Source organism: Podarcis filfolensis (assembly GCF_964270895.1).
Source record: "Podarcis filfolensis genome assembly, chromosome: 15".
Taxonomy (NCBI): domain Eukaryota; kingdom Metazoa; phylum Chordata; class Lepidosauria; order Squamata; family Lacertidae; genus Podarcis; species Podarcis filfolensis.
The window spans coordinates 29007672-29030012 of NC_139618.1; the positions used below are offsets into that span (position 1 = coordinate 29007672).

Genomic DNA, 22341 nt, shown 5'->3' on the forward strand with positions numbered 1-22341 from the left:
AGACTCCTCTAGTTCAGAGTACTGTGCTCCAGTCCCTCCCACAGGTGCCAGTCTGTGCAGCAGGCACCACCCAACTTCCATAGCCAAATACTATTGGCCTGTGCTGCACAAGCCACACCTACACATTCTCTTAATAAGTCCCAGGTCAGGTTCCAGAGTTGCTTTTTGGTCTTCACATGGGTAAAGTCCAACAGCTTTCTTTGCAGCAATTCTCTACAGCAAATCATTGTTTCACCAGGATGGCCTGGTGGGTGCTCTTGGGTATCTGCGTAGCTGTTGCTGGGCAGCAGGCAGTGGCAAGCAGCTTACCACCACCCTGTGACAGGTGAGTGGGTTTTCTGGGGCTATGGAGAAACGGGGGTGGGGGAAGGAGGCAGGAGTATGAAGCTTCTCCAGGTTCTACCCAGGAGAGCATTTTTGAAGACCTCCTTGCCACTGCACTAAAACTCTAAGGGATCCAGAGTGTGCTGCAGTGGTTAGTGCTGGCCTAGGATACAGGAAGATCCCTTCTTGGCCATGAATCCCACTGAATAAACGTAGGCGGGCTGGTCTCTGGAGAACTGTGTGTATTGCTCGCTGGGGGAACAGCAGGAAATAAGCGAGGTTATCAGAGATGTTACAGTATGTTCTCCCAGGATGGGAGGAGGCACCCCAGTCAGGGGGCTCAGATGCTCTTTGCTCTGAACCATGGTTGCTGATCTGATGAAAGGAGCAGCCGCAAGGGCCCCTTGCTTTGCCAGCATCAGGCAGGGCTCACTTTCATCTCTTGAGGGAAGTTGGCTGCGAGAGTGTCAAGTGGTCTGAGCCTCCCCCTACTGGTTCCACACTGTCCTGCTGTTCTCAGATGTTCTGTGCCAGGCAAAGTGGCTGGCTGGTTACTTGCCAGGGAGAGTGTGGAGAACCTCTGTCCCCTCCATGCCTTGCTCTGCTCGCTTTCCAGGATGACTGCAGTTTTCTCCCCTCTGGTCTTCCATTGTGTCACCTCTTCCTCCTCAGCTGTATGCTGTGAAAAATCTTTCAGCTCCCAAGTCACTTTGATTGGGTGAAGATGTTAGTGTGTATTTGTAGGATCCATGTGCAGCCCATGCTCACTGTAGGAAAGGATAACCCCAAGGTCTGGCAGGCAATTCCCTCCCCGCTCCCCACTGCCTTTAGAACAGAAGGATTCCGCTGGTGGTGGTCTTTGCTGACCCTCTTGCACTTGCTTCTTTCTCCCCACCCCTCCAGTGAGATCTACTGCACCGGGGAGCTGCTGAGGCAGGTCCAGCAAGCCAAGCTCTTTACAGATGACAAGTTCTTTGTGGACATGCCGCTGAAGCAAAGTCCAGGTGAATGGCCAAGGCCCAGTCAACCCCACCCTCCACCCAATGAGGAGATGCAGGACCCTCATTATTCCCCCAGCCCTCTTCTTGCTGAGGCCAGAGCCTCTCCCCCCAAAGGGTGTATCTATTTGGCTTACCGAATACCAGGTTTTCCGGTTTCTGTAACAAGTCAAGGCAATTTGCTGGAGCTTTCAAAGTCTGAAACGTACACAGTTTGGAATGTACCAGCTTTGGATAACACCCGGAATGACAGCAAGACAAGCTTGCAGGTGGAACCGGTCATCTCCTGAATGGTGTGGCGGTCTTGGGGGACAGCCACCCAACCTCTGTTGAAGTGGCCTAATTTGCTGCTTGTTCACACGGCAAGAAATGTGCTGGTGCTGTGAGGTTAGACTTCTTGGGGATCGAAGGCTGGGGCTTGCTAGGAGCATCCTTATCTCCTATACCAGGGGTCAGCAAACATTTTCAGCAGGGGGCCAGTCCACTGTCCCTCAGACCTTGTGGGGGCCGGACTATATTTTTTGGGGGGCGAAAGAATGAATTCCTATGCCCCACCAATAACCCAGAGATGCATTTTAAATAAAAGGACACATTCTACTCATGTAAAAACATGCTGATTCCTGGACCATCTGCGGGCCGGATTTAAAAGACAATTGGGCCAGATCTGGCCCCCGGGCCTTAGTTTGCCTACCCATGTCATATACCCTGAGTCTAGACAAGGCCTGGTCTTTGCTGTGATATCTCTTCCCTTCACAGAGGTGGTTCTGGAGCGATTCCAGAGGTTGGTGAACGAGACGCCTGGCAGGGACTTGTCCCAAGAGCAGCTGAAAGTATTTGTAGATGAAAACTTTTCCCCACGAGGGCAGGAGCTTGAGAACTGGGAACCTCCAGACTGGACAGCCAGGTAGGGCTCTGTTGCTCAGTGTTGATCACCTCTACCCACTTCCTCTCTCTACCAGCACAGCTTGGGGGCAGGTTTCGGGGAGCAAAAGAGCTGGGGCTGGGCGCTGTGTGCTCCTGTTCTGTGCCTTTCGGACTGTGAGGTGTTTCAGAGCATTACAACGTGCTCTTATGTGGAGCTGCCGTCTAGGACTCTTGAGAAACTTCGCTGTAAAATGTAGCAGCACAACTATTAGGTGGGACTACCAGGTCTTCAACAGTCACACTGGCTTCTAAGTCCTTTCTGGGTTCTGTTCAAAATGTTGGCATTGACCTATCCAATCCTAAATGTATTGGGGCCAGGTTACTAGAAGGGCTGCCTCTTCTCCCACAAACACGAACCTGCCTGGTTGCTAAGTTCAGGGGCTCCTCTTCATCTTGCCACCTTCCGAGGTGAGTTGGGTGGTGACTCATACACAAGGTGCCGCCCTTGTGGTAAGAATGGGCTTCTGTGCCTCCTTGCTCATTACTTGAGGGAACACACCGTAACCACATTAAGTTGAGCACTGCCCCATTGCAATAGAAGAAATAAATGCTGGGTCCCTAACTGGACTCACTTTATTTCCTTGGCTCCACCTTTTATTTAAGAAGAAGAAGAGGAGTTTGGATTTGATAACCCGCTTTATCACTACCCGAAGGAGTCTCAAAGCAGCTAGCATTCTCCTTTCCCTTCCTCCCCCACAATAAACACTCTGTGAGGTGAGTGGGGCTGAGAGACTTCAGAGAAGTGTGACTTGCCAAAGGTCACCCAGCAGCTGCATGTGGAGGAGCGGAGACGCAAACCCGGTTCACCAGATTACGAGTCCACCGCTCTTAACCACTACACCACACTGACTGTTGTCTTCCCTCAACAAGGTGGTTTAGAAGTCCATTCTTACCACACCCTGCCATGAGAACATAGAAAGAGCCCTTCTGGATCAGGGCTCATCTAGTCCAGTATCGTGTTCTCACAGTGGTCAACCAGCTGCCAATGGGAAAAACACAAACGGGACTCCTGAGGACAAGTTCATCCTCCCCTCCTGTGGTTTTCAGCAACTGGTGTTCAGATGCATTGCAGCCCTCCCATCATGCTGACAGAGCATAGCCATCATGACTTAGGAAATCTCTGAGTGGTGTCCCTGGCACTGTCCTCCTCCTTTGCCCAGGGCTCTTGCAGGTTTTGAGAACTAGGTGAGAGAGCCTCGTGAAGCGCCTCAAGGTCTCAATTGTTGCCTTCTCTTTGGGAGTTGCCATGTGGCCCTTGAGCAGATGGACTGGCCTCTCCATCACTCTCTTTGCTCTCTTTCTAGCCCCCCACTTCTTCAGGGGATTGTGGACAAGAAGCTGCAGTCCTGGGCCCGGGATCTGAATGCCATATGGAGGCAGCTAGGCAGGCAGGTAATCCCCAAGGGCCTCCAGAGCTGAGAGCTGGCTGTGCCCCAGCAGAGGTTGACAGACAAATCTTTGCGATTTCATTAGATCATTGGGAAAAACTTTGGAAATCAGATATTAATTTCACCACATGCATTACTATCAAAGAAAACATTATGAAGATGTTTTACAGGTGGTACTTAACCCCTGTAAAACTGGCTAAAATTTATAAATTAACATCGAATCTGTGTTGGAGATGTAAGGTATCAGAGGGATCCTTATATCATGTCTGGTGGGGATGTGATAAAATTTTTTTGGGGGGAAATATACATGAGGAACTGAAAAAAATGTTTAAAACAACAATTGGTAAGAAGCCAGAAACATTCCTTTTAGGAATTATAACAAATGAAATCCCCAAAGACATGAAGAGAATCTTTTTATATGCAACAGCCGCCGCAAGGTTATTGACTGCAAAAAATTGGAAATCAGAAGTACCAACATTGAAAGATTGGCTACATAAATTTTTTGAAAGGATTGAATTAGCAAAAATGATGGCTACAATTAGAATGCAATCTAATCAAAATCTCAAACAGGAATGGAAATGTGTAGAAGAATACATGGCCAAAACATGCTCCAATGATAATTTATTGATATGTATAGACTGATTTCACAAAGTTAAGTCAAGTTAAGCTAAGCAGATATATAAGACTGAATGTTTAATTATTAAGATACAAAAATACAATCTCAATAATAAAGTTATAAAATAATAACAAGGAAGTCACGCACGGGTGGAGGGAAGACACAGGGCAAGAAATAAGAAATGGATAAATGCTGGTACATAATGAAATGTGAAAATGTGAATTTACAAATATAATGTATATGTATCATCATGTAAAGATTTCATATATGTATTGCAACATTAATCATAAATAAATAAATGAGAAACCTTTGCCTTTCAGATGAAACCAGAAGTCAAAACTAGCCCTGACCGTCACTCCCTGATCTACGTGCCCAACCCACTGATAGTGCCTGGTGGGAGATTCATTGAATATTACTACTGGTGAGAAGTGTGTAGAGCCAAGGATTTGGCGGGAGGGGGTCCTGCCATGCCTGGCAGCTTCTTTTCGGTCTCTCATTTGCTGCTGCCTTCCTCTAGAACCCTGGTCTTTTCCTGCAGGGATTCCTTCTGGGTTATTGAAGGGCTGCTGCTCTCCAATATGACGGCCACAGCCAAAGGCATGATTGAGAATTTCCTCTACCTTGTGGACAAGTGAGATTCTCCTGGGGTGACGGGGCGGGTCTCTTCCTTCTGCTCTGGCTATCTCCCAGAGGGATGAGAAGGGGGAACGAATGGCCAGACAGAAGTCTTTGGGCTTATCTTTGGGAATGGAAGGGAAACACATACCCCATCAGCGCACTGTGTGCGCACACTTCATCGGCGCAAGCTGCCATACACTCTCCTGCTCCAATTTTGCTTCCCGATGACAGATTGGGCCACATCCCAAATGGGGGAAGGGTCTACTATGAGCGCCGAAGTCAGCCCCCCTTCCTCACCCTGATGGTGGAGAGTTACTGGAAACACACAAACGACACCGACTTTTTGAGGTAAGAGCCCTGGTTCTCTCCAGTCCCCATCCTTTTTTTTGCAGGGGGCATGGGGGGGGACCCAGTTTTGTGCTGGTGCTTCCTTTTCTGCTTCTTCCCCCACTCTACGCGGGGCTGCCCTTGAAGCTGTCCCAGAAACTCCAGCGGGTGCAGAATGCTGCAGCGAGGCTCCTCACGGGGTCTCTGCCATGGGAGCATATTCACCCAGTGCTTTTCCAGCTGCACTGGCTCCCGGTGGAGTACAGAGTCAGATTTAAGGTGCTGCTTTTGACCTTTAAAGCCCTTCATGGCCTAGGACCCTCGTACCTATGGGACCACCTCTCCCGGTATGCCCCACGGAGAGCCTCAATGTCCATAAATAGCAACACCCTGGTGGTTCCGGGCCCTAAGGAAGATAGATTAGCTTCAACCAGAGCCAGGGCCTTTTCAACTCTGGCCTGGTGGAACGCTCTGCCTCATGAGACCAGGACCCTGCAGGATCTGATTTCTTTCCACAGGGCCTGTAAGACAGAGTTGTTCCGCCTGGCCTTTGCCTTGGAATCAACTTGATCCCTTCCCCCTCTTTCCTTTTTCCTTTCTCCTCCTGTTATGAGGCTGCATTTTAATATTTTAATGTTTCAATATTGTAAAGTTGTATTTTAATCTTGTTTTTAAGTTGTATTAATTCAACTTGTTTTTATTACTGCTTGTTAGCTGCCCTGAGCACGGCCTTGGCTGGGGAGGGTGGGGTATAAATAAAAATTATTGTTATTATTATTATTGAGATGCTGGGTGTGGGGAGGTGTTGGACTGCCTGCTCAAGTAGGAATGGAGCTGGTGACGTGAGAAGGACAGAAAAGTGTCCATCTTCTTCCACCCGTTTCAGCCTCTGTGCTCAAATGTGGCTTTCCTGATGCCTCTAGGATATAGGAAGGCAAACTAAGGCCCGGAGGCCAGATCCGGCCCAATCGCCTTCTAAATCCGGCCCACAGACGGTCCGGGAATCAGCATGTTTTTACATGAGTAGAATGTGTGCTTTCATTTAAAATGCATTCTCTGGGTTATTTGTGGGGCATAGGAATTAGTTCATTTCCCCCCCCAAAATATAGTCTGGCCCCCCACAAGGTCTGAGGGACAGTGGACCGGCCCCCTGCTGAAAAGGTTTGCTCTAGGAACTTTCCCAGCTGTGACATACCCTGCCAATTGTGCCCAGTTGCTCTTTCTGGCTCTTCCCCCCCTACCTCAGGAACAATCTTCATCTCCTTGAGGCTGAGTACCAGTTTTGGCAAGATCATCGGTCTGTCAACGTCTCCTTTGGGGGCAAGCAATACACCTTGAACCGTTACAATGTCCAAGTTGGGGGGCCCAGGTGAGGTGTGCAATGCACCACATTTGGAATTGGTTGGGCAGTCACATGCCCATCTTCTGAGGTGGCGATGGGCTTCTAAGAACTGAATTCTCACTAAATCCACATTATTTCACCCTCCTCCTCCTCCTCCTCCTCCCAGACCAGAGTCCTACATGAAGGATGTGGAAACTGCTGCTGGCTTAGATGAAGGTAACTAGCCCTGCAAGCGTTTGACCTTTGCATCCCTGTAGGGCTGCTTTCTAGGTTGGACCCAGAGCTGAGCCTGTGGGCAGAGGAGGCTTTCATGCTCCCCAGCCAGCCAACAGGGTCCCAGGGATTTCCCTCATGAGCTGGTGGGGTGTTGCTTGGCCTTGTAAGCCAGGGGGAGACAACAGGGGAGCTCCATCTAGGCCTTATTTGGGACACTGAAGGCAGTGCAAGGCACATTGGGGTGGTTCTCCCTGCCCTCCTCGGTGATCATCTTTTTTCTTCTCCTGTCCTGTTTCTTTACACAGGAGCCCAGGAAATCCTCTGGGCTGAGCTGAAGAGTGCAGCTGAGTCAGGCTGGGATTTCTCCTCTCGTTGGTTCCTCCCGGAGTCATCCCTGCTTGAGGCCTCTCTGAAAGACACCAAAACCAGTGCCATCGTGCCAGTGGACTTGAACGCCATCCTTTGCAGGGTGGAACAGCTTCTGGCCACATTCAATGGGGTTCTGGGTGAGACATCTGAGATGAGGTATCCCCTGGGAGCCCATTGAGGACATAGCCTCCAACACGCCACAGAGGAAAATTGGGATGTGTATCTTTTGGGGTGGCAGGTTTGTGGGAGCCAAACCAGGACATCTCGGGATCCAATGAGAAGCTGGGATGACTTCTGTAATTCCTGGATGTCATGCTTGAAGTTATGGGGTATGTGGCTGCAGGGGTCTTGAATGGTGCAGCCCACATCCCTGGTGGGTGCAGAGCATATGGTCTCTTGGACTGGCTCCCAGGCACAGGATGACACAGCTGCATAGTCAGGGGGAACCTCGTAGTCCACCTCTGCAGTTGGTGTTGCACAGCTGCTGTGAGTGCCACCTTGGCAGAGGTGAGCTGGCATCCCTGTGTGATGCTGGGGAAAGGAGGTCTAGCCAGCTGGGGAGAGAGGATCCACCCTGGATTAATCGGAAGCTGAGCTTACAGGACAGAGGTTTTTTGGAGCTGCATAAATTGAGGCTGCTGTTGCCTCTCCAGGGAACAACGAGAAGGCCAACTTGTTCCAGGCTGCTCACGAGCAACGGGTGGCTGCCATCCGTGCTGTCCTCTGGAGCAACAGTACTGAAGTCTGGCTGGACTACAACCTACTACATGAGAGGCACAATGAGGCTTTCTATCCAACCAACCTCATGCCCCTGTGGATGGAATGTGGGGTGGATGTGGCCACTTCTGAGAAAGCCCTTCGCTACCTGGAGGTAAGCAGACATAGGGAGGTGCGACTGGGCTGGGGAGAGGGGAGTATCAGAGGTGCAGGCTGGGACCTCTCCAGCTAGCTGGAGGGAATTGGGAACAGTTCCAAGAGCTGGGGAATGTGGGCACCCTTCTCTTCACCCAGATGGATTCCTGGGTGCTCTCGGGGGCACTTTGGAGTTTAAGGCAGGCTTCAAAGGAAATCTGCCAGAGCAGGCGTGCAGGAAGGAGAGTGGAGCCAGTGGCGAAGCTGCATGCACCGCTACTGGGGGCAGAGAGCAGGCGGGGGCGTGGCTGGCACCCCTGGGGGCGTGACATGCCTTCTGGAGGGAGGCGTGGCACCTGGCGTGTGGGGTGGTGGTGCGTGTCCGGGGGCGGGGGCTGCCACAATGGCACCCTACCGGAATAGTAGTACTGGGGGCGGTCCGCTCCCTCCACACTCCCGTTCCTCCACCAGTGAGTGTAGCACTGTTGAAATAAGCCTTCCAAGCGCTTTGCCAAGTTTAGTGGGAGAGAAGCCCTCTGGGTTTTCAACAGGAGGCATTTTCAGCAAGAACTTCTGACCAGAAAGAGCAGTGGTGGAATGAACTGCCAGGGAAACCGTGAGGCCTTCTCCTTTAGAGGAAGGCTTTGTGGAAAACCTGCACCAAGTCCCTGGTCAGGCAGCTACCAACTGTACCTCTCCCCAGGGAGGTTCAGCTGACACCTACATGATACACCATTAGGTGCCAGGCAAAAATGCTACTTTAAAGTGACATCCAATGCCCACTGAAAATGTGTGTGTGTGTGTGTGTTTTTTATGTATTTTGTGATTTTATATTGTAACCGTCCTGAGACCTGCGGGTATAGGTGGTATACATATATAATAAAACAACACGCTAAATTTCACCTGCTACTTCTACCTCCCTACAGTACCTGTGATTTGCACTTGCCCAACTCTATGCACTGTGTTGCATGGGCGACCCCATGGCACCCTCTGCTACACCAGCCTCACCCTCTGTCCAGGCCACTGGTCCCTTCTGTCCTGATTCCTGAAGGTGCCCTTCTGCTCATTGTTGCTCCAGACACACAGTGGCAGATTTTGGGCTCTCAATTATTAAAATGGTGCCCTGTGCAATGCCGAAATTTGGCACACACACCGCTTTCTTGCTCCACTCTATAGCATTGTTGAGGTGCCCCCTGCAGTGTGGCCAAACGGGTTGCACTGCCCTAAAACTGCCTCTGAACCACACAATGTGTTTGTGCCCGCAGTCGAGTTCAGCGCTCTCCTATCCCCATGGAGTGCCCACCTCTCTGGTTCGAACACAGCAGCAGTGGGACCTGCCAAATGCCTGGGCCCCTCTCCAGGACGTGGTGATCTCAGGTAAAGCCCTGTTCTGAAATGTCCTAAAGGGAAAACACATCTCTCTCTTTGGAGGTTTACTAGTTCCAGGTGTTGCAAATATATGCCCCTCTGCCAGTTGCACAGAGGGGGGTGCTTCCGCCCACCCCTTCCTGGTCTGCTATTGCCAGTTGCAGCCTTGTCTCACCCAGGGAGAGATGCTGTGCTGCTCCTCTGCAGGGCCGCTGCTACCCCTGCTTGCATTCTGACAGCACTTTGTGCTCGCCAGGTCTGGCCAAGTCCTCGTTGCCTCGAGCACAAGAACTGGCCTTCACTTTGGCACAGTGCTGGATCAGCATGAATCTGGCTGTCTACGAGAAATACCACTACATGTATGAGAAGGTAAGACCCACACACACACCCCCTGTGCTCCCAGACCAGCCTTGTCTTGCTGCTGCTACATAGCACATAATCCCGTGTCTGGTACTCTTGGCCACTGCCATCCTCTATTCCCAATGGGGTTGGCGAGCAGGTGTTTGCAAGCTCTCTTAGCTGTCCTCCAAGCCTGCTTTGGGTACAAGAAAACCCTCCCCGCGTTGCTCTGGGTGGAGTGATTGTCCTTCCACACACTCCATACCCAGCGTCATCCTTACCCACACCTTACTGAGGCTGTGCACCTGCCTGCCTGCCTGCCCTGACCCCAATAACTCCCCTCTTTTTCCCCCCAGTATGATGTTGAAGGCGATGGGAAACCCGGTGGTGGGGGAGAGTATCAAGTACAGGTGAGGCATTAAGCCCTTTCCCCCATCAAAGCCATAAACGGGTGCCTGCTTCCACCATATATGGGGCTGGATGAAGTAGGGGCACCTGGCTGCAGCAGCTGTGATGCCTGCATTGACTTTCCCATCTCCCTTTGCAGGAGGGGTTTGGTTGGACCAATGGATTGGCCCTGCGTCTCCTGCATCTCTATGGCGACCGCCTCACCTCTGCAGGCACATTGCTCTTTCGCTCCTGGCTCTGCGTTGGGGCCTGCCTTGTTCTGTCCTTGATCTAGGAGTGGCTGCTGGTGGTGGCGATGGCCAGAATGTTGCTCCATCACCAAAAGTGGCTGTCCATTTGGTGTCTGTGTGGATGGGCTGGTGTTCTGCATGGCTGGGGCCAGAGAATAAAGCCAACTTGCTTGCTTCTCCTCTGCATCTCTCTACATGCGATAACCTGCCCTGACCACCACATTCCACTTGTGCAAAGCCTGTAGGAAGTGAGGCAGTGTTGTGCAGTGGTTAGTGTTCGACTAGGACCAGAGTTCAAATCCCCACGTGGCTGTGACACTCATGGGGTGTCCTTGGGCCAGCCACTGTCTCTCAACCTAACCTCCCTCACAGGGTTGTTCGGGGGATTGAATGAGGAGGAAGACCAGGTACACCACTTTGAGTTCCTTGGAGAAAAATTGGGAATAGAAATGTAATAATGGCTAAATCAGCGCCTTGGTAGATCAGGAGGAGGCGCACCGTCCTCCTCCTCCTCCTCCTCCTGGATGTTGCTTAGCATTGGTCCCTTCCCACAAATATCCATTGAAGGTTTCTGTCTCAGCAAGTGGTATATTGCCTCTGAAAAGGGCGGCTTGACCTAGGGACGATGCCTTGTAATCACTCCCAGATCTTGAGGAAAAGAGGCAGGAGCCAAGGAAGGCTAACTAGAGCATGTCTGCCTGGTCCTACCAGAAGCTTGTGACACTCCACTGCCTTTAAGCAGCTACAATACTGTGTACATCTCCAATTTCTCCCTTAAAATAAAGAACACTGTAGAGCAGGAAAAAGTTTGGACGAGAACAACCAGTATCACCAAGGGACTGCTGCAAACATTTTTAGCATAGGGGCAGTTAAGGGGGACAGGACTGCGGTATTAAATTTATGTTGGGTTGTGGGAAAAGGGAAGAGGGAGATTTTCTTGTAATACTGAGACTTGAGGGCCACCCAACAAAGGGGATTGTCGGGAGATTCAATTCAGACAAAAGGAAGGATTTCTTCAAACAGGGCCTAGTTAAACTACGGCATTCATAGTATCATAAGGGGGGACCATCTAGTCCAACCCCCTGTGATGCGGGAATCTCAGCTAAAGCATCCATGACAGATGGCCATCCAACCTCCGCTTAAAAACCTCCAAGGAAGGAGAGCCCACCACCTCGCAAGGGTGTCCGTCCCACTCGTGAACAGCGCTTACTGTCAGAAAGTTCTTCCTGATTCAGTCCCACAAGTACTGATGTGCCCAGTAATTTAAGACAGCTTTAAAAATGGGATTAGACTTAATTCCTGGAGGATGACAATGGGAATATCAGTAACTTCTAAAAGTCAGGCTTGATGGCACTTACAGCGGTACCTCGGGTTACATACGCTTCAGGTTACAGACTCCGCTAACCCAGAAATAGTGCCTCGGGTTAAGAACTTTGCTTCAGGATAAGAACAGAAATCATGCTCTGGAGGCGAGGCGGCAGCGGGAGGCCCCATTAGCTAAAGTGGTGCTTCAGGTTAAGAACAGTTTCAGGTTAAGAACGGACCTCCGGAACGAATTAAGTACTTAACCTCAGGTACCACTGTACTGGTATTGCCTCTGGCAGAAGCACCAGGCCTCAACGTAGCAGCCACTGTCCTGCCTAAGACTGTGCCTTTGCCACTGTGAGACCTTTGCTCTGCCAAAGAAAGGCTGCTCAGAGATTTCTGTGGAGCTAGTGCCTGCCCTCGGTGCGATTCTGGCTAGCATCCCTCCAGGATTCGTTTAAACACAAGCAGACTTTGAACTTGTTTCTAATAATGCCCAAATGAATGCTGGGCATGGCTATGGCAACCAAGAGGGGGTGGAGCTTGCCTCTCAGGACAGGCCCTCCCTGCCCAGGGGGCAGATGCAAACCTGCCACCCTTTAAGAACACTACATGATGCGCACTGTGGGTGACGTTGGGGGGATGCTGCTGTTACCTCCTGGCGGTCCCCTTTACATGGAGGAAAAGAAGCAAATGTTCAGGCTCTAGTTACATAAAAGGTTTTATTGTCCTCCCCCCCCCCCAACAGCAGCAACCTCAACAGCCCTGAGGCACAGAAGGAGAGCTGCTGTAGTTTTTTTAAAGCAAGGTATAAAAGTGACCACCGAGGCAAAAGAAAAGAAATCCACCTCTTCTGGCCGAGGGTAGGATGGGAAGAGGACCAGGCTGAGCTGGATCCCACCTTCGCCTGGGCAGCGGGGAAGGTGTGGGGAGAGATCTGCCTGCTCCCAGTACCCCACCCTGAGCCTTGGACTAGACAAAGCCAGGGAGAACAGGTGTCGGATGCTACTCTCTCCCCCCCCCCCAACAAGGCACATGGTGGTAGGTGAAGCCCACCCTCCCCTGTGGTTTATAGGGCAGCTGGCACAGGCCATGCCGCTAGTCTTTAGGAGGAAGAAAACTGGGCTAAGCAGCCAGAAGGCACCTGTGTCTCCCCCAGCTGACTTCTGCTGCTACCTGGGCCCTGAGCACTTTTTTGCAGGAACTGAGCATGGGGCAGAGCTGGGCCTGCCCTCTGGGGTAGCGTGAGATCTTTGGCACAGGTGGCCCCACGAGGCTGCCCTCCTACAGCTGCAGCAGTGATGGAGGCCTGGCAGGGCCTTGTCAGTCCAAGCGAGGCCGACTGGTGTCTCTTCCTGCCTCCCTCGCAGAGGAAGAGGCAGCCAGGCCAGGGCTCACGGTGGCATCCTCTGGCCCTCCCCTCCGTCAGTTCAGGAACTGCGTGTAGCCCTCGGCTCCTGTCACGATGACATCCATCCAAATGCGCATGGCCTCAGCCGATGGGGCCACCATGTAGTAGAGGCGGTCGTGAGTCTTGACGCAGAAGGTGAGGGCAGGGTTGGGGCTCTGCCGAGAGAAGAGACAGGCTCACCTGGCTGTGCAAGCTGCCCCTAGCTAGAAGGTCTCTCCCCTTTCCCCCAAAATCGGTTCCGTTAGCACTAAGGAAGTTGGAAAGAGACTCAGGGCAGCTAGAGGGAGTGTGTTAAGAAACCAGCTTGTGGAACAGAGAGATGCCGTATCTACCCCCTGACCAAAAACCACCAAACCCAGTTAGAGTAAGCAAAGGCTGCTTTTCCACAAACACCCCCCATCTTGCCCCCCCCACCCCCCAATGCACGGTAGGGAGCGTTGAGACCAACCTCTCCACTGAAGGGGGCAGGGAGAAGGTCGGCTAGGTGCTGGAAGAGAATAGAAAAACAGGAGAGAATTAAAGGCACCTTAGGAGGAGGAGCTGGGCTTGAAGGCTGGGTGCAGCCAGCAGGCATGGCTCAAGTTAGTAGCAGAAGCGCCCAAGGCCAGTTTGACTGCAGGATGAAACATGGTTGAGAGGAAGCTGGGCTGCGATTGCCCAGTTGGTGGCAGGGCCCTGTGAATGTTGCCCTCCAGCCTGCATCATTTTAAGATTTATTCTGCGTTCAGAGGACCCGAATTCTTCACCAGAGAATACCAGCCAGTGTCCAGCCTGCACACTTTTCAATGCCATTCTGACAGCCAGGAGGGTTGTTGTTAATTATTATTATTTTGAGAAGTCATGGCACGTTGTTAAATCCTGTCTCTCGCTCCGCACACAGGCACTGAGCTCAGGTCAAAATGCAGCCGAAACCCTCCAGTACAAGGAGGCCATGTTAGTTCAATTGCTCAAGGCAGTGCAGCATTTAGGGGGAGCCACCAGGCATGCCTATAAGAGAGGATGATACCTACACTGGCCAGGCTGAGAGAGAAGAATCCCTTCTGGAGGAGGAGAAAGAGAGAGAGAGAAAGAAAGAAAGAAAGAAAGAAAGAAAGGGGCAGAGAGAGAAGGGAAGTAAGAGTCTAAGAGGGAAGGAGGCTTGGCTGTATGGCTGCGTTAAATCCAGCAACACCCTGACTACCCGTCCGGCCCCCGCCCCCATGTGAAGTGGCTGCCCCCAGAAAGGGATCCTGTATTCCCTGCTTCGCTCACCTTGGCTGCGCTGCGCAAGTGATCGTAATAAACCTCCTCAATGGCCTGGAAGTAGATGAGGCCCTTGAGCTTCGTCTCGTGCTTGTCTGCATAGGATAGAGAAGAGGGAGTCAGCAGAGTGAGGCTAATTCTGGGCAGGAAAGAGAGGGCAGGGCTGTTATAAGAATTCTAAGGTCTCAGATATAGAACAGATGTTCATAAATGTACCAGGCAAACACATACATAAGCATATAAACCATGTGTCTGAAATAGTACAGGAGAGCAATCCTGAAGCCATTTTGATTCTCTCAAAATGACCTAAAATATTTCTCTACAAGGAGGAAAGAAATGGTAAAAGCTTTCCAACGGTCTTTGGACTGTAGGGGCTTACACCTCCCTGCAAATACAGTCTGGCAAGTATCTGTTAAGCTGAGCAAACTATCAATATGTGTAAGAGTTTCAGGAACTAAAGTGTTTACCATCTCAAAGGAATGACCAGGCTACCCATAAATTCCATTGAAGGAAGCATTATCCTGGCAGACAGGAGAGAAGCAACACTCTCAAATTTCTGCTGGAGACCTCTGCCTCCTGTGATGTATGTATGATGTTTTGGGGGGTGGTCTTGGGCTACAGGGTGGGCAATTTCAAAAGTCTTTATAGGGGCTTGCACACCATTGTTCAGGGTCTCTTCTACCTTTTTGCAAGGAGGGGAGGGAACTCCATTGCAACAGAAAAATAAAGATCTGCCTTGCCTTCTATGGATCTTGCCTCCATCCATTCATCTCTGACTAATCATGGACTTAAGAGGACTCAGTCCCTTGGGGAGTTGGGCAGCAAAAACCAAACCCCTTAATTTTTTAAAATAACAGGGCTTACCTGCGTAGTAGGAGAGAGTGCGCCGCAGGCGGTCAAAAACGAACCATCGCTTCTTCCAGGACTTGATTTTACCCCCCATCTTGACCAGGTAGCCTTTGCACATCTTCTCGGAGAGGATGACGTGGCTGCAGGTGTCCACGCTGTGGCCAGATGATTCAATGTGCGAACGCAGGTCGAAGTCCTCTTTGCGGATAGGCAGGTAGCGCGTCAGGGGGCGGGCCTGTGTGGGGCAAAGGGCAGTTCCCACATTGGGCCCAGTGCAGCCTCCAGGGCTCCCAGCTCATGGGAGCCACACTGAAGCAGGAGAGAGCCAGGAGGGACCCCAAGTTTGTTCAGCACAACCAGCTGCAATCCCCAAGCCTGTTTAGCTGGAAGCCCAATAATGCCCTCATTTCACATATTTTGCTTTTGTGCCTGATGACTAAGCGGGTCAGATTGTGCATGAACTTCATTCCGTGTCAGGGAGTGGCAATGGTTCATTCAAAATGGCGGCACCCGGTCTAGACCAGGCCCAGGGAGGGAAGGAAGGGCTCAGCAGGGCTGGCTATGAAGAATCCTGCCAGGCTCCCCTCTTAAATGCTGGTTGTCCTTTCAGACCCCCCAACACTAGGAAGTTTCCCAAGGTCCAGTGGGAGAAGCCACATGGCATGATTTACTGGGCAGCGAAGCAGCAGCCTCCCTGACACCTGTCCTGCCTCTCCTAACTGGGACCAGAAGAATAGGAGCTGTGCTCAGCTCCTTGCCCCCATCCCAGCCCATACCTGGGCAAACTGCTTTTCTCGCATCTTGACCTCCTTCTCAATGAGCTTCTGCCGCCGCGCCGTCTCATCCTGCAGACGCCGCTCCAGCTGCTCCCGCCTCCGCCGCTCATCCTCCAGGGCTTGGCGCCGCAGCTCCATCTCTTGCTCCTGCAAGGGGCAACCCATATCATCACCTTGCCCTGTCCCACCCTGGGATGCCATCTGCCCATATGTGTCCATACAGGGATGCAGAGAGTCAGACCCGTCGGACCATCTAGCTCAGTACTGCCTACACTGACTGGCAGCAGCTCTCCAGGGATTCAGGCAGGAGATCTTACCCAGATATACCTGGAGATGCCAAGGATGCAATTGGGGAGCTTTTGCTTGCAAAGCAGATCCTCCAGCACCAAGCTTTAGCCCTACCTAGTGAGCTACTTTCTTTCTGAGGTGTCTGCTGTAAGACTCCAGCGCTCACGGCGCAGAAGAAAGGGATGGTGTTTAATGGGAACATAAGTTGCCTTATGAGATGACTGGCCCATTTAGGCTCAGTGCTGCCTACACTGACCAGCAGTGGCTCTCCAGGGATTCAGGCAGGGGACATTCCCAGCCCTACCTGGAGATGCCATCAAGCACTGAACCTGGGACCTTCTGCACTACCAACGAGCTACAGGCTCCCTTCCCTTCTTGACTCTGCACCAACATTTTTCCCAATTAGCCGTGTGACTGGCATCAGCCAGAGGGAAACAATCCCTCGCCTGCATGCCAAGAAAGGAGAGCTGATAAGAAACCCTGCCAAGGGGGTGGGAACATCTTTAGTTGGTGGAGACCCAACATCCACATGAAATGCAGAAGGGGCTGCAGTGCCCAACCAAGGGGAGGGAGAGTAGGGGGAATACAAGAGACAAGGGGAGGTGGCTGGGATGTCTCAGCCCCCAGCTTTCCCCTCACCCGCGATTCCATCAGGCGTGACTTCTCCGCGTGGGCCTCCTTCAGCATCTTCTCCATCTCCTCGATCTTCCCTGCATCTGCCCCGCTGGCGCTGCAAGGCAAAGCCAGGCTGTCAGCGGCGAGCAATGTCAGTGGGCTTCTCTGCTACGGGGCAACACCCAGACTGGGCAGAGGCAATGCTCAAGAGCCATGCGAGAAATGGAGGAAATGGATGGATGGTGGTCGGAGGGAATACTCACTGCTTGCGGGGAGGGCCAGAGGGCAGCTCACTTTCTGCCTCCCTGCAGGGAGCTCTGCCTTCAGCCCAGGAGAAGCCGATAGAGACATTTGGTGGGCAGGGGAATGGGGAGAGGGGAGTAGTAGGGGCAGAGAAGCCAGCCAAGCCCAGGGTTGCCTCTCGATCCACAAGAGAGGAAGAGGAAGAGAGTGTCCTCCTCCTTCCCTAAGCAGGGCAGGGGCTGAGCTGCTCTGCCGGGCCTCAGGGACGGCGGCTGTTGTCCCGCTGTACCTGGAGACGTTGTCCGGGGAGCAGGCGGAGTTGCCGCTCGTGGACAGGTTGGTGTCGAGGCTGTCGGAGCTCTCCAGGCTGAGGGTGTCGTAGGCACGCTCCCCGTCTTCGTTGGCGCGCAGGCCCAGGCCCCCCGGTGGGTGGTGATGGAGGATGGAGTGGTGGATGAGGGGGGAGTACGGAGAAGGGGGAAGGGGCTGCCCATGCAGGGCCTCCCACTGGGACTGAGCCTCGGCCGCCGCTTTCTGCTTCAGGTCGGCCAAGCGCCTCCGCTGCTCCTCAATCACCTGCTGGCCTGCAGAGATGCCCAGGACAAAAGCAGGCTGAGCGCCGGGGGGCAGCAGCTCAGCGCCCTCCCGCCAGTCCCTGAAGGCATTCCTACGCCAGGAAGACACCCACACACCCCAATCCGGGGCAGAGATGCCAAAGCCGCCACCCCTCCCAACAACAGACCAGCGAGCAATGGAGCTGGCTGGGCTACGGACATACTCCTGCCCCCCACCCCACCCCACCCCAAACCACTCTCTCCCGCTCCCCAGCACCCACCCTTTTGCTGAAGGGCCAGTTGGCGCTTGCTCTCGATATCCTGCAGGGTGCTGGCCAGATTCCGAGGGAGGCTGCCGGTGCCGTTTTGTGGGGACAGGGAGCTCTGCGGAAGAGAAGCAGTTTGGAAGACAGACCTCTCAGTCCCACCTGCCCCTAGAGCAGGGTGCTATGCTGTCAGGCTTCAGAGCATCCAACACCACACGGTAGGTTGCCAGGAATGGATAAGACAAGGAAGTTCTTACCAATGCTTTTTATTCAATATTCACAGGGAGCGGATTAGAAATGCGGCTTCTTTGAATAATGGTGTTGCTCTGAGTGAAACCCCACCCCCTCCGTCTCTCCCATTATGCATCATCCCCATCTGAGCTTTCTGCCTCTGAGCTCTCTGCTCTCCTACTTTCAATGCCCACCCGGTTCTGGTAGAAGGGGGGTCTGGAATACTTTCTAAATACACTGAGTCTGTCAGCTGTCTCTCCCTTGGTGCTGCTGCTGCTTCTTCCTCCTCCCCCTCTCCTATTATTTCCCAGCTTCCCCCTTACATCTGACTCTGAACTGTGATCTCCCTCAAACCCCTGTTGTAATTCTGAACTGCCTCCCTCTTCTCTGGAAGGGTCAGGCTGGGGAGGCAGTTTCCATCATTCCTCATCTGCCCAGTCCCTGACAAATGCTCACTAACTGAGGAACGGGTGCTCCACTGATACCAGTTCCTCAGCTCCATCAGTCACATTGGCCAAATCTTGGGGGGGGGCAGTTGCTGGGAGGGGGGGAGGGAGGATGAGAGACAGAAGGGTTTTCTGGAGATACTCACTAGGCCCAGCTTGGGGTGCAAGTGGAATGAGGGACCTCGGGGGATGCAAGAGGGAGAAGGGCCTGAGTAAGGGGCTTAGGAGCAAATTAATCATCATCATCATCATCATCATCATCATCATCATCATCATTTATTTATTTATACTCCGCCTATCTGGCTGGGTTTCCCCAGCCACTCTGGGCGGCTTCCAACAGAACACTAAAATACAATAATCTATTAAACATTAAAAGCTTCCCTAAACAGGGCGGTTGGTGAGGCTCCCCCCACACCTCGCCCGCTGCCCCAATGTACCTTGGGCGAGGGGCTGCGTCCCAGAGTGGCCACGTTGAGCTGCGAGGAGGAGCTGCCTCCTTTGGGCCAAGCCAAGCTGCTGGAGCCACTGTCCATCTTGGAGCGATAGACCTGCAGGAGGGAAAGAGGTTTGGCAAAGAGGGCGTGGCTTGTGCCCATGTGGGACGTGAGGGGGGGCCTCCAAGGGGCACAGCAGCACCTCATCCGGGGACGGTTCGTTACCTGTCGCGGGTCTGGAGACGAGTGAGCTTTAGCAGGCAGAGGAGGAGGAGGAGGGGAGGAGGAGGAGAGACAAGCAGCAGGGGGGTCTGCTTCAGCCTCAAAGCCAGCTGGGAGGTCCTGGGCGAAAAGTGGCAGCCGCACTGCGCTCTCTGCCCACCACGGCTCTCTCTGAGGGTGACGGACAGAGGGTGGTGGCGAAGGAGGGCAAGAGAGAGAGGAAGGAGACAGCGTGAAAGACTCGGACGAGCAGCTGGCCGAAAAGCAACAGCACGCAGGCCAGACAGATGTTAGGCACCAGCCCCTGTGCCCCTGCAAAGATGTGTGGGTCTGGCTCTCCTGCACCTTATTATTCTAAAGGAGAACTCACTGAGCAGCAGGATATACCACATTTTTCGCTCCATAAGACGCACCTAGTTTTTAGAGGGGGACTACAAAGGGGAAAAAAGTTTTTAAACTTTTTACATCCCAGGCTCTGCTCAGCACTCCCTTTCACGAGCCGCGTGGAGCATGTGTGTGGAGCTTGCAGGCTTTTCCCCAGGAGGGAGAAGCCCCCAAGAGCCACACACACACTCCACGCGGCTCGTGAAAGGGATTGCGGCTCTTGGGGGCTTTTCTGGGAGGTGGGGGAAGGGACTGAGGGGCTGCCTTCTGTCCCTTCCCCCACCTCCCGCAAAAGCCAGCAAGAGCCGTGCGCTCTTTAAAGGGTGTGCGGCTCTTGCGGGCTTTTCTACAAGGTGGGAGAAGGACAGCTCGTCAGTGACAATGTGACAGTGACAGCGCGGAGTGTGTGTCTTGGGGGCTTTTCCCGCCTGCATTCGCTCCATAAAGCGCACACACATTTCCCCTTGCTTTTTTAGAAGGGAAAAAGTGCGTCTTATGGAGCGAAAAATACAGTACGTATTCTAAATAAATACAACTCAAGGCCAAAAGAATCCTCCCTCTCTCTCCCACTGCCCCCAACAGACAGACAGACAGACAAACACACACACAGCTATAACTCAAGGCCCCCTGCTCCTCCACCCGTGCCCCAGTGCCTTGCCACAGTGTGCAGGGCAGCCCACCTACCCCAAAGGAAGCGATGGAGGGAGGGAGAAGGTAGCAAGGGGGTGGGGGTTGCCGCAGAAGCACAAACCTGGGGGCAGCTGGAGGAGCAGAGCCGCGCCGCCGGCAGGGCAGAAGCAGCGGAGTCTGCCGCAGGGGGGCTGGGGGAGTGGGCAAGCCCTACAGCCGACCTGACACTGCCCAGAATCACTGCCAGTTGGTCAGTTGTCACGTACTGGGCAGGAAGGAAAAGGCAAAGAGTGAGAGGCAGGCTGCAAGCAGTCCGGGAGTGCACAAAGCCGGCGGAGAATGCGGGAGGGGGGGAGGCTGAGGGGGAGTGGGGGGGGGAGAATACCACCCTCCCCCACAGCTGTCTTTTTGTGGAGGAGGCTATGCTAGGGACCCCCCAAAGAGTGGGCTGGGCTAGAGTAGGCTCCTTGTTGGGAGCTAGCATGGAATATGGACGTACCCCCTTTCCCACCTGCCCCTAGACATCTCCCCTGGATGCATGTACTGTTGCACCAGCCCCAGCAATGGGACCGGAAAGGCAGGTACCTCATAGGACAGTGGGGGCGCAGGTGAGGGGACGGCAGGTGCGGCGCTAGCATCTGGCCCACAGCCGCAAAATGGAAAAACGTCAGAAAGTCTCACGTACTCCTAGAAGCAGCCAGGCAGAGAGGAGGAGGAGGAGGAGAATCAGAGAGAGGGATTGGGGCGCTGAGCCAAGGGAGCAATGTCACACACACACACACACACACACACACACACACACACACACAGACACAAGCATGGCAACCTGGGAAGGGCCTAACCTGCCTGTGGCCTGTGGCCCACAGCCATGCCAGGTGGCATCTACCTGCAAGAGCAACCAGAGTAGAGCGTCCTGCCCAAGTGAGGCCATATTGTGAGTGCCTCTGCCAAACCCAGGAACACTGGTGCCCACTGCTCAATGCAGAGTGGTGTTCTTGGGACCCGTGGGGAGCAGACATCACACTGGCGAAGAGCAGGGAAAGTCAGCAGGCAGGAGTGTTTGTTTGCATGTGGGTCGGAGGGAAGAAGTGATGTATTCCAGAGTCAAGTCTGGGCTGAAACACCTGCCCACAGATCTAAGGCACGCTGCAAAGTCCAGCCACGGATGGGCACAGCCAAGCCAAGCAGGGAGGAGATGTTGCAGTGCATGCAACAAGCGGGGAAGCAACTCAGAGGCAGGCAGGCATGCAGACAGGCAGTCACATAGCATTACCTCTGTCCTCCCTGGGTAGAGCTGGGCGGAGGAAGCAGGAGCTGCACAGAAGGGGCTTGCAGAGTCAGCCGCCTCCCCCAGCTCAGAGAAAGGAAGCGTCTCCTGCGAGGATGGGAACAGCGGTGAGGGAGCTGCAAGAACAGCAGGACGCACGGAAAGAGAGGGGGGGCACGAGAGGAAGGTGGCGGGGTCTGTCCATGGCAGCCGAACTGCAGGAGAACCCTGAAAATGTCAGCTCAGGTTGTGGGGGGAGGGCAGGGGGAAAGAGAACACGCACAGCCGTCCTGCCCTCCCCCTCTTCCTTTTTCCTTTCTTCTTCTGTGATGGAACTCCTATTTGGGGACTTCCCTGGCTTTTCTGGCTCACGTAGGACCAGTCTGGACTGTTGGCCTTGGTGAAGACTTGACGTTTTCATCCCCCCAAAAAGTTTTTGATTGAGTCCCTACTGAAATGAGGCTGTTGTATTTTAATCTTGTTTTTAAGTTGTATTTCAATCAATTGTTTTATACTGGTGTTGGCCACCCTGAGCCCAGTCTTGGCTGGGGAGGGTGGGGTATAAATAAAATATAATAATAATAATAATAATAATAATAATAATAATAATAATAATGGAACCCTCAGTCTGTTTGGGCAATTTCTTCTCAGAACGGAGGGGCTGCAGAGAGGCCTTCTTCTGCTTCCTACCCCACTAGGTGCTCTTGTGCCCCATCGCCAGTACAAGAGGCCCCTGCCCTCAAGCTTCCCCAGAAGGGAAAAAGAAAGCAAGTCAGAGAAAGGAGATTACTGCTGGGAGTCTGAAAATCATACAAGCAATAAAGAAAACGGTTGCAGGGATATTGTCACCTGAAGAAAA

General features: G+C 53.0%; 2 protein-coding genes across 31 annotated transcripts in view; one reads left to right on the forward strand and one right to left on the reverse strand.

Moving 5' to 3' along the window:
- The first annotated feature begins 141 nt into the window (after positions 1-141).
- Positions 142-10450, forward strand: TREH (trehalase). Its single transcript, XM_083588880.1, has 15 exons — positions 142-325; positions 1228-1328; positions 2079-2226; positions 3551-3638; positions 4571-4671; positions 4789-4881; positions 5100-5216; positions 6442-6564; positions 6704-6753; positions 7059-7259; positions 7776-7993; positions 9240-9351; positions 9599-9711; positions 10038-10091; positions 10229-10450. The coding sequence occupies exons 1-15, from the start codon at positions 177-179 to the stop codon at positions 10361-10363; spliced, it is 1803 nt and encodes a 600-aa protein (XP_083445006.1). The 5' UTR covers positions 142-176; the 3' UTR covers positions 10364-10450.
- A 1877-nt stretch (positions 10451-12327) lies between these two features.
- The window catches only part of PHLDB1 (pleckstrin homology like domain family B member 1), a 43576-nt gene continuing 33562 nt past the window's right edge, over positions 12328-22341 (reverse strand). For 6 of the 30 annotated variants that reach the window (XM_083588271.1, XM_083588275.1, XM_083588294.1 and 3 more), the window contains 14 exons: positions 21489-21590; positions 20801-20902; positions 20337-20480; positions 19205-19372; positions 18983-19093; positions 17884-17986; positions 17338-17632; positions 16830-16920; positions 15903-16049; positions 15142-15361; positions 14287-14372; positions 14046-14075; positions 13484-13522; positions 12328-13190 (listed from right to left, as the gene is read on the reverse strand). In XM_083588271.1, coding sequence (XP_083444397.1) covers positions 13050-13190; positions 13484-13522; positions 14046-14075; positions 14287-14372; positions 15142-15361; positions 15903-16049; positions 16830-16920; positions 17338-17632; positions 17884-17986; positions 18983-19093; positions 19205-19372; positions 20337-20480; positions 20801-20902; positions 21489-21590 — 1779 coding nt within the window. In that variant the 3' untranslated portion in view covers positions 12328-13049. The remainder of the gene's footprint in view (positions 13191-13483; positions 13523-14045; positions 14076-14286; positions 14373-15141; positions 15362-15902; positions 16050-16829; positions 16921-17337; positions 17633-17883; positions 17987-18982; positions 19094-19204; positions 19373-20336; positions 20481-20800; positions 20903-21488; positions 21591-22341) is intronic. The other 24 variants (XM_083588298.1, XM_083588296.1, XM_083588289.1 and 21 more) reach the window with 10 other exon arrangements.

What these genes read in the sequence shown, in the direction of transcription:
- TREH (XM_083588880.1), top strand. Translation starts at nt 177, where the DNA reads ATGGGTAAAGTCCAACAGCTTTCTTTGCAGCAATTCTCTACAGCAAAT. An exon ending in CCTCCAGACTGGACAGCCAG is followed by an intron (nt 2,227 to 3,550) that starts GTAGGGCTCTGT and finishes CTCTCTTTCTAG; the next exon opens with CCCCCCACTTCTTCAGGGGA. An exon ending in ACCACTACATGTATGAGAAG is followed by an intron (nt 9,712 to 10,037) that starts GTAAGACCCACA and finishes TTTTCCCCCCAG; the next exon opens with TATGATGTTGAAGGCGATGG.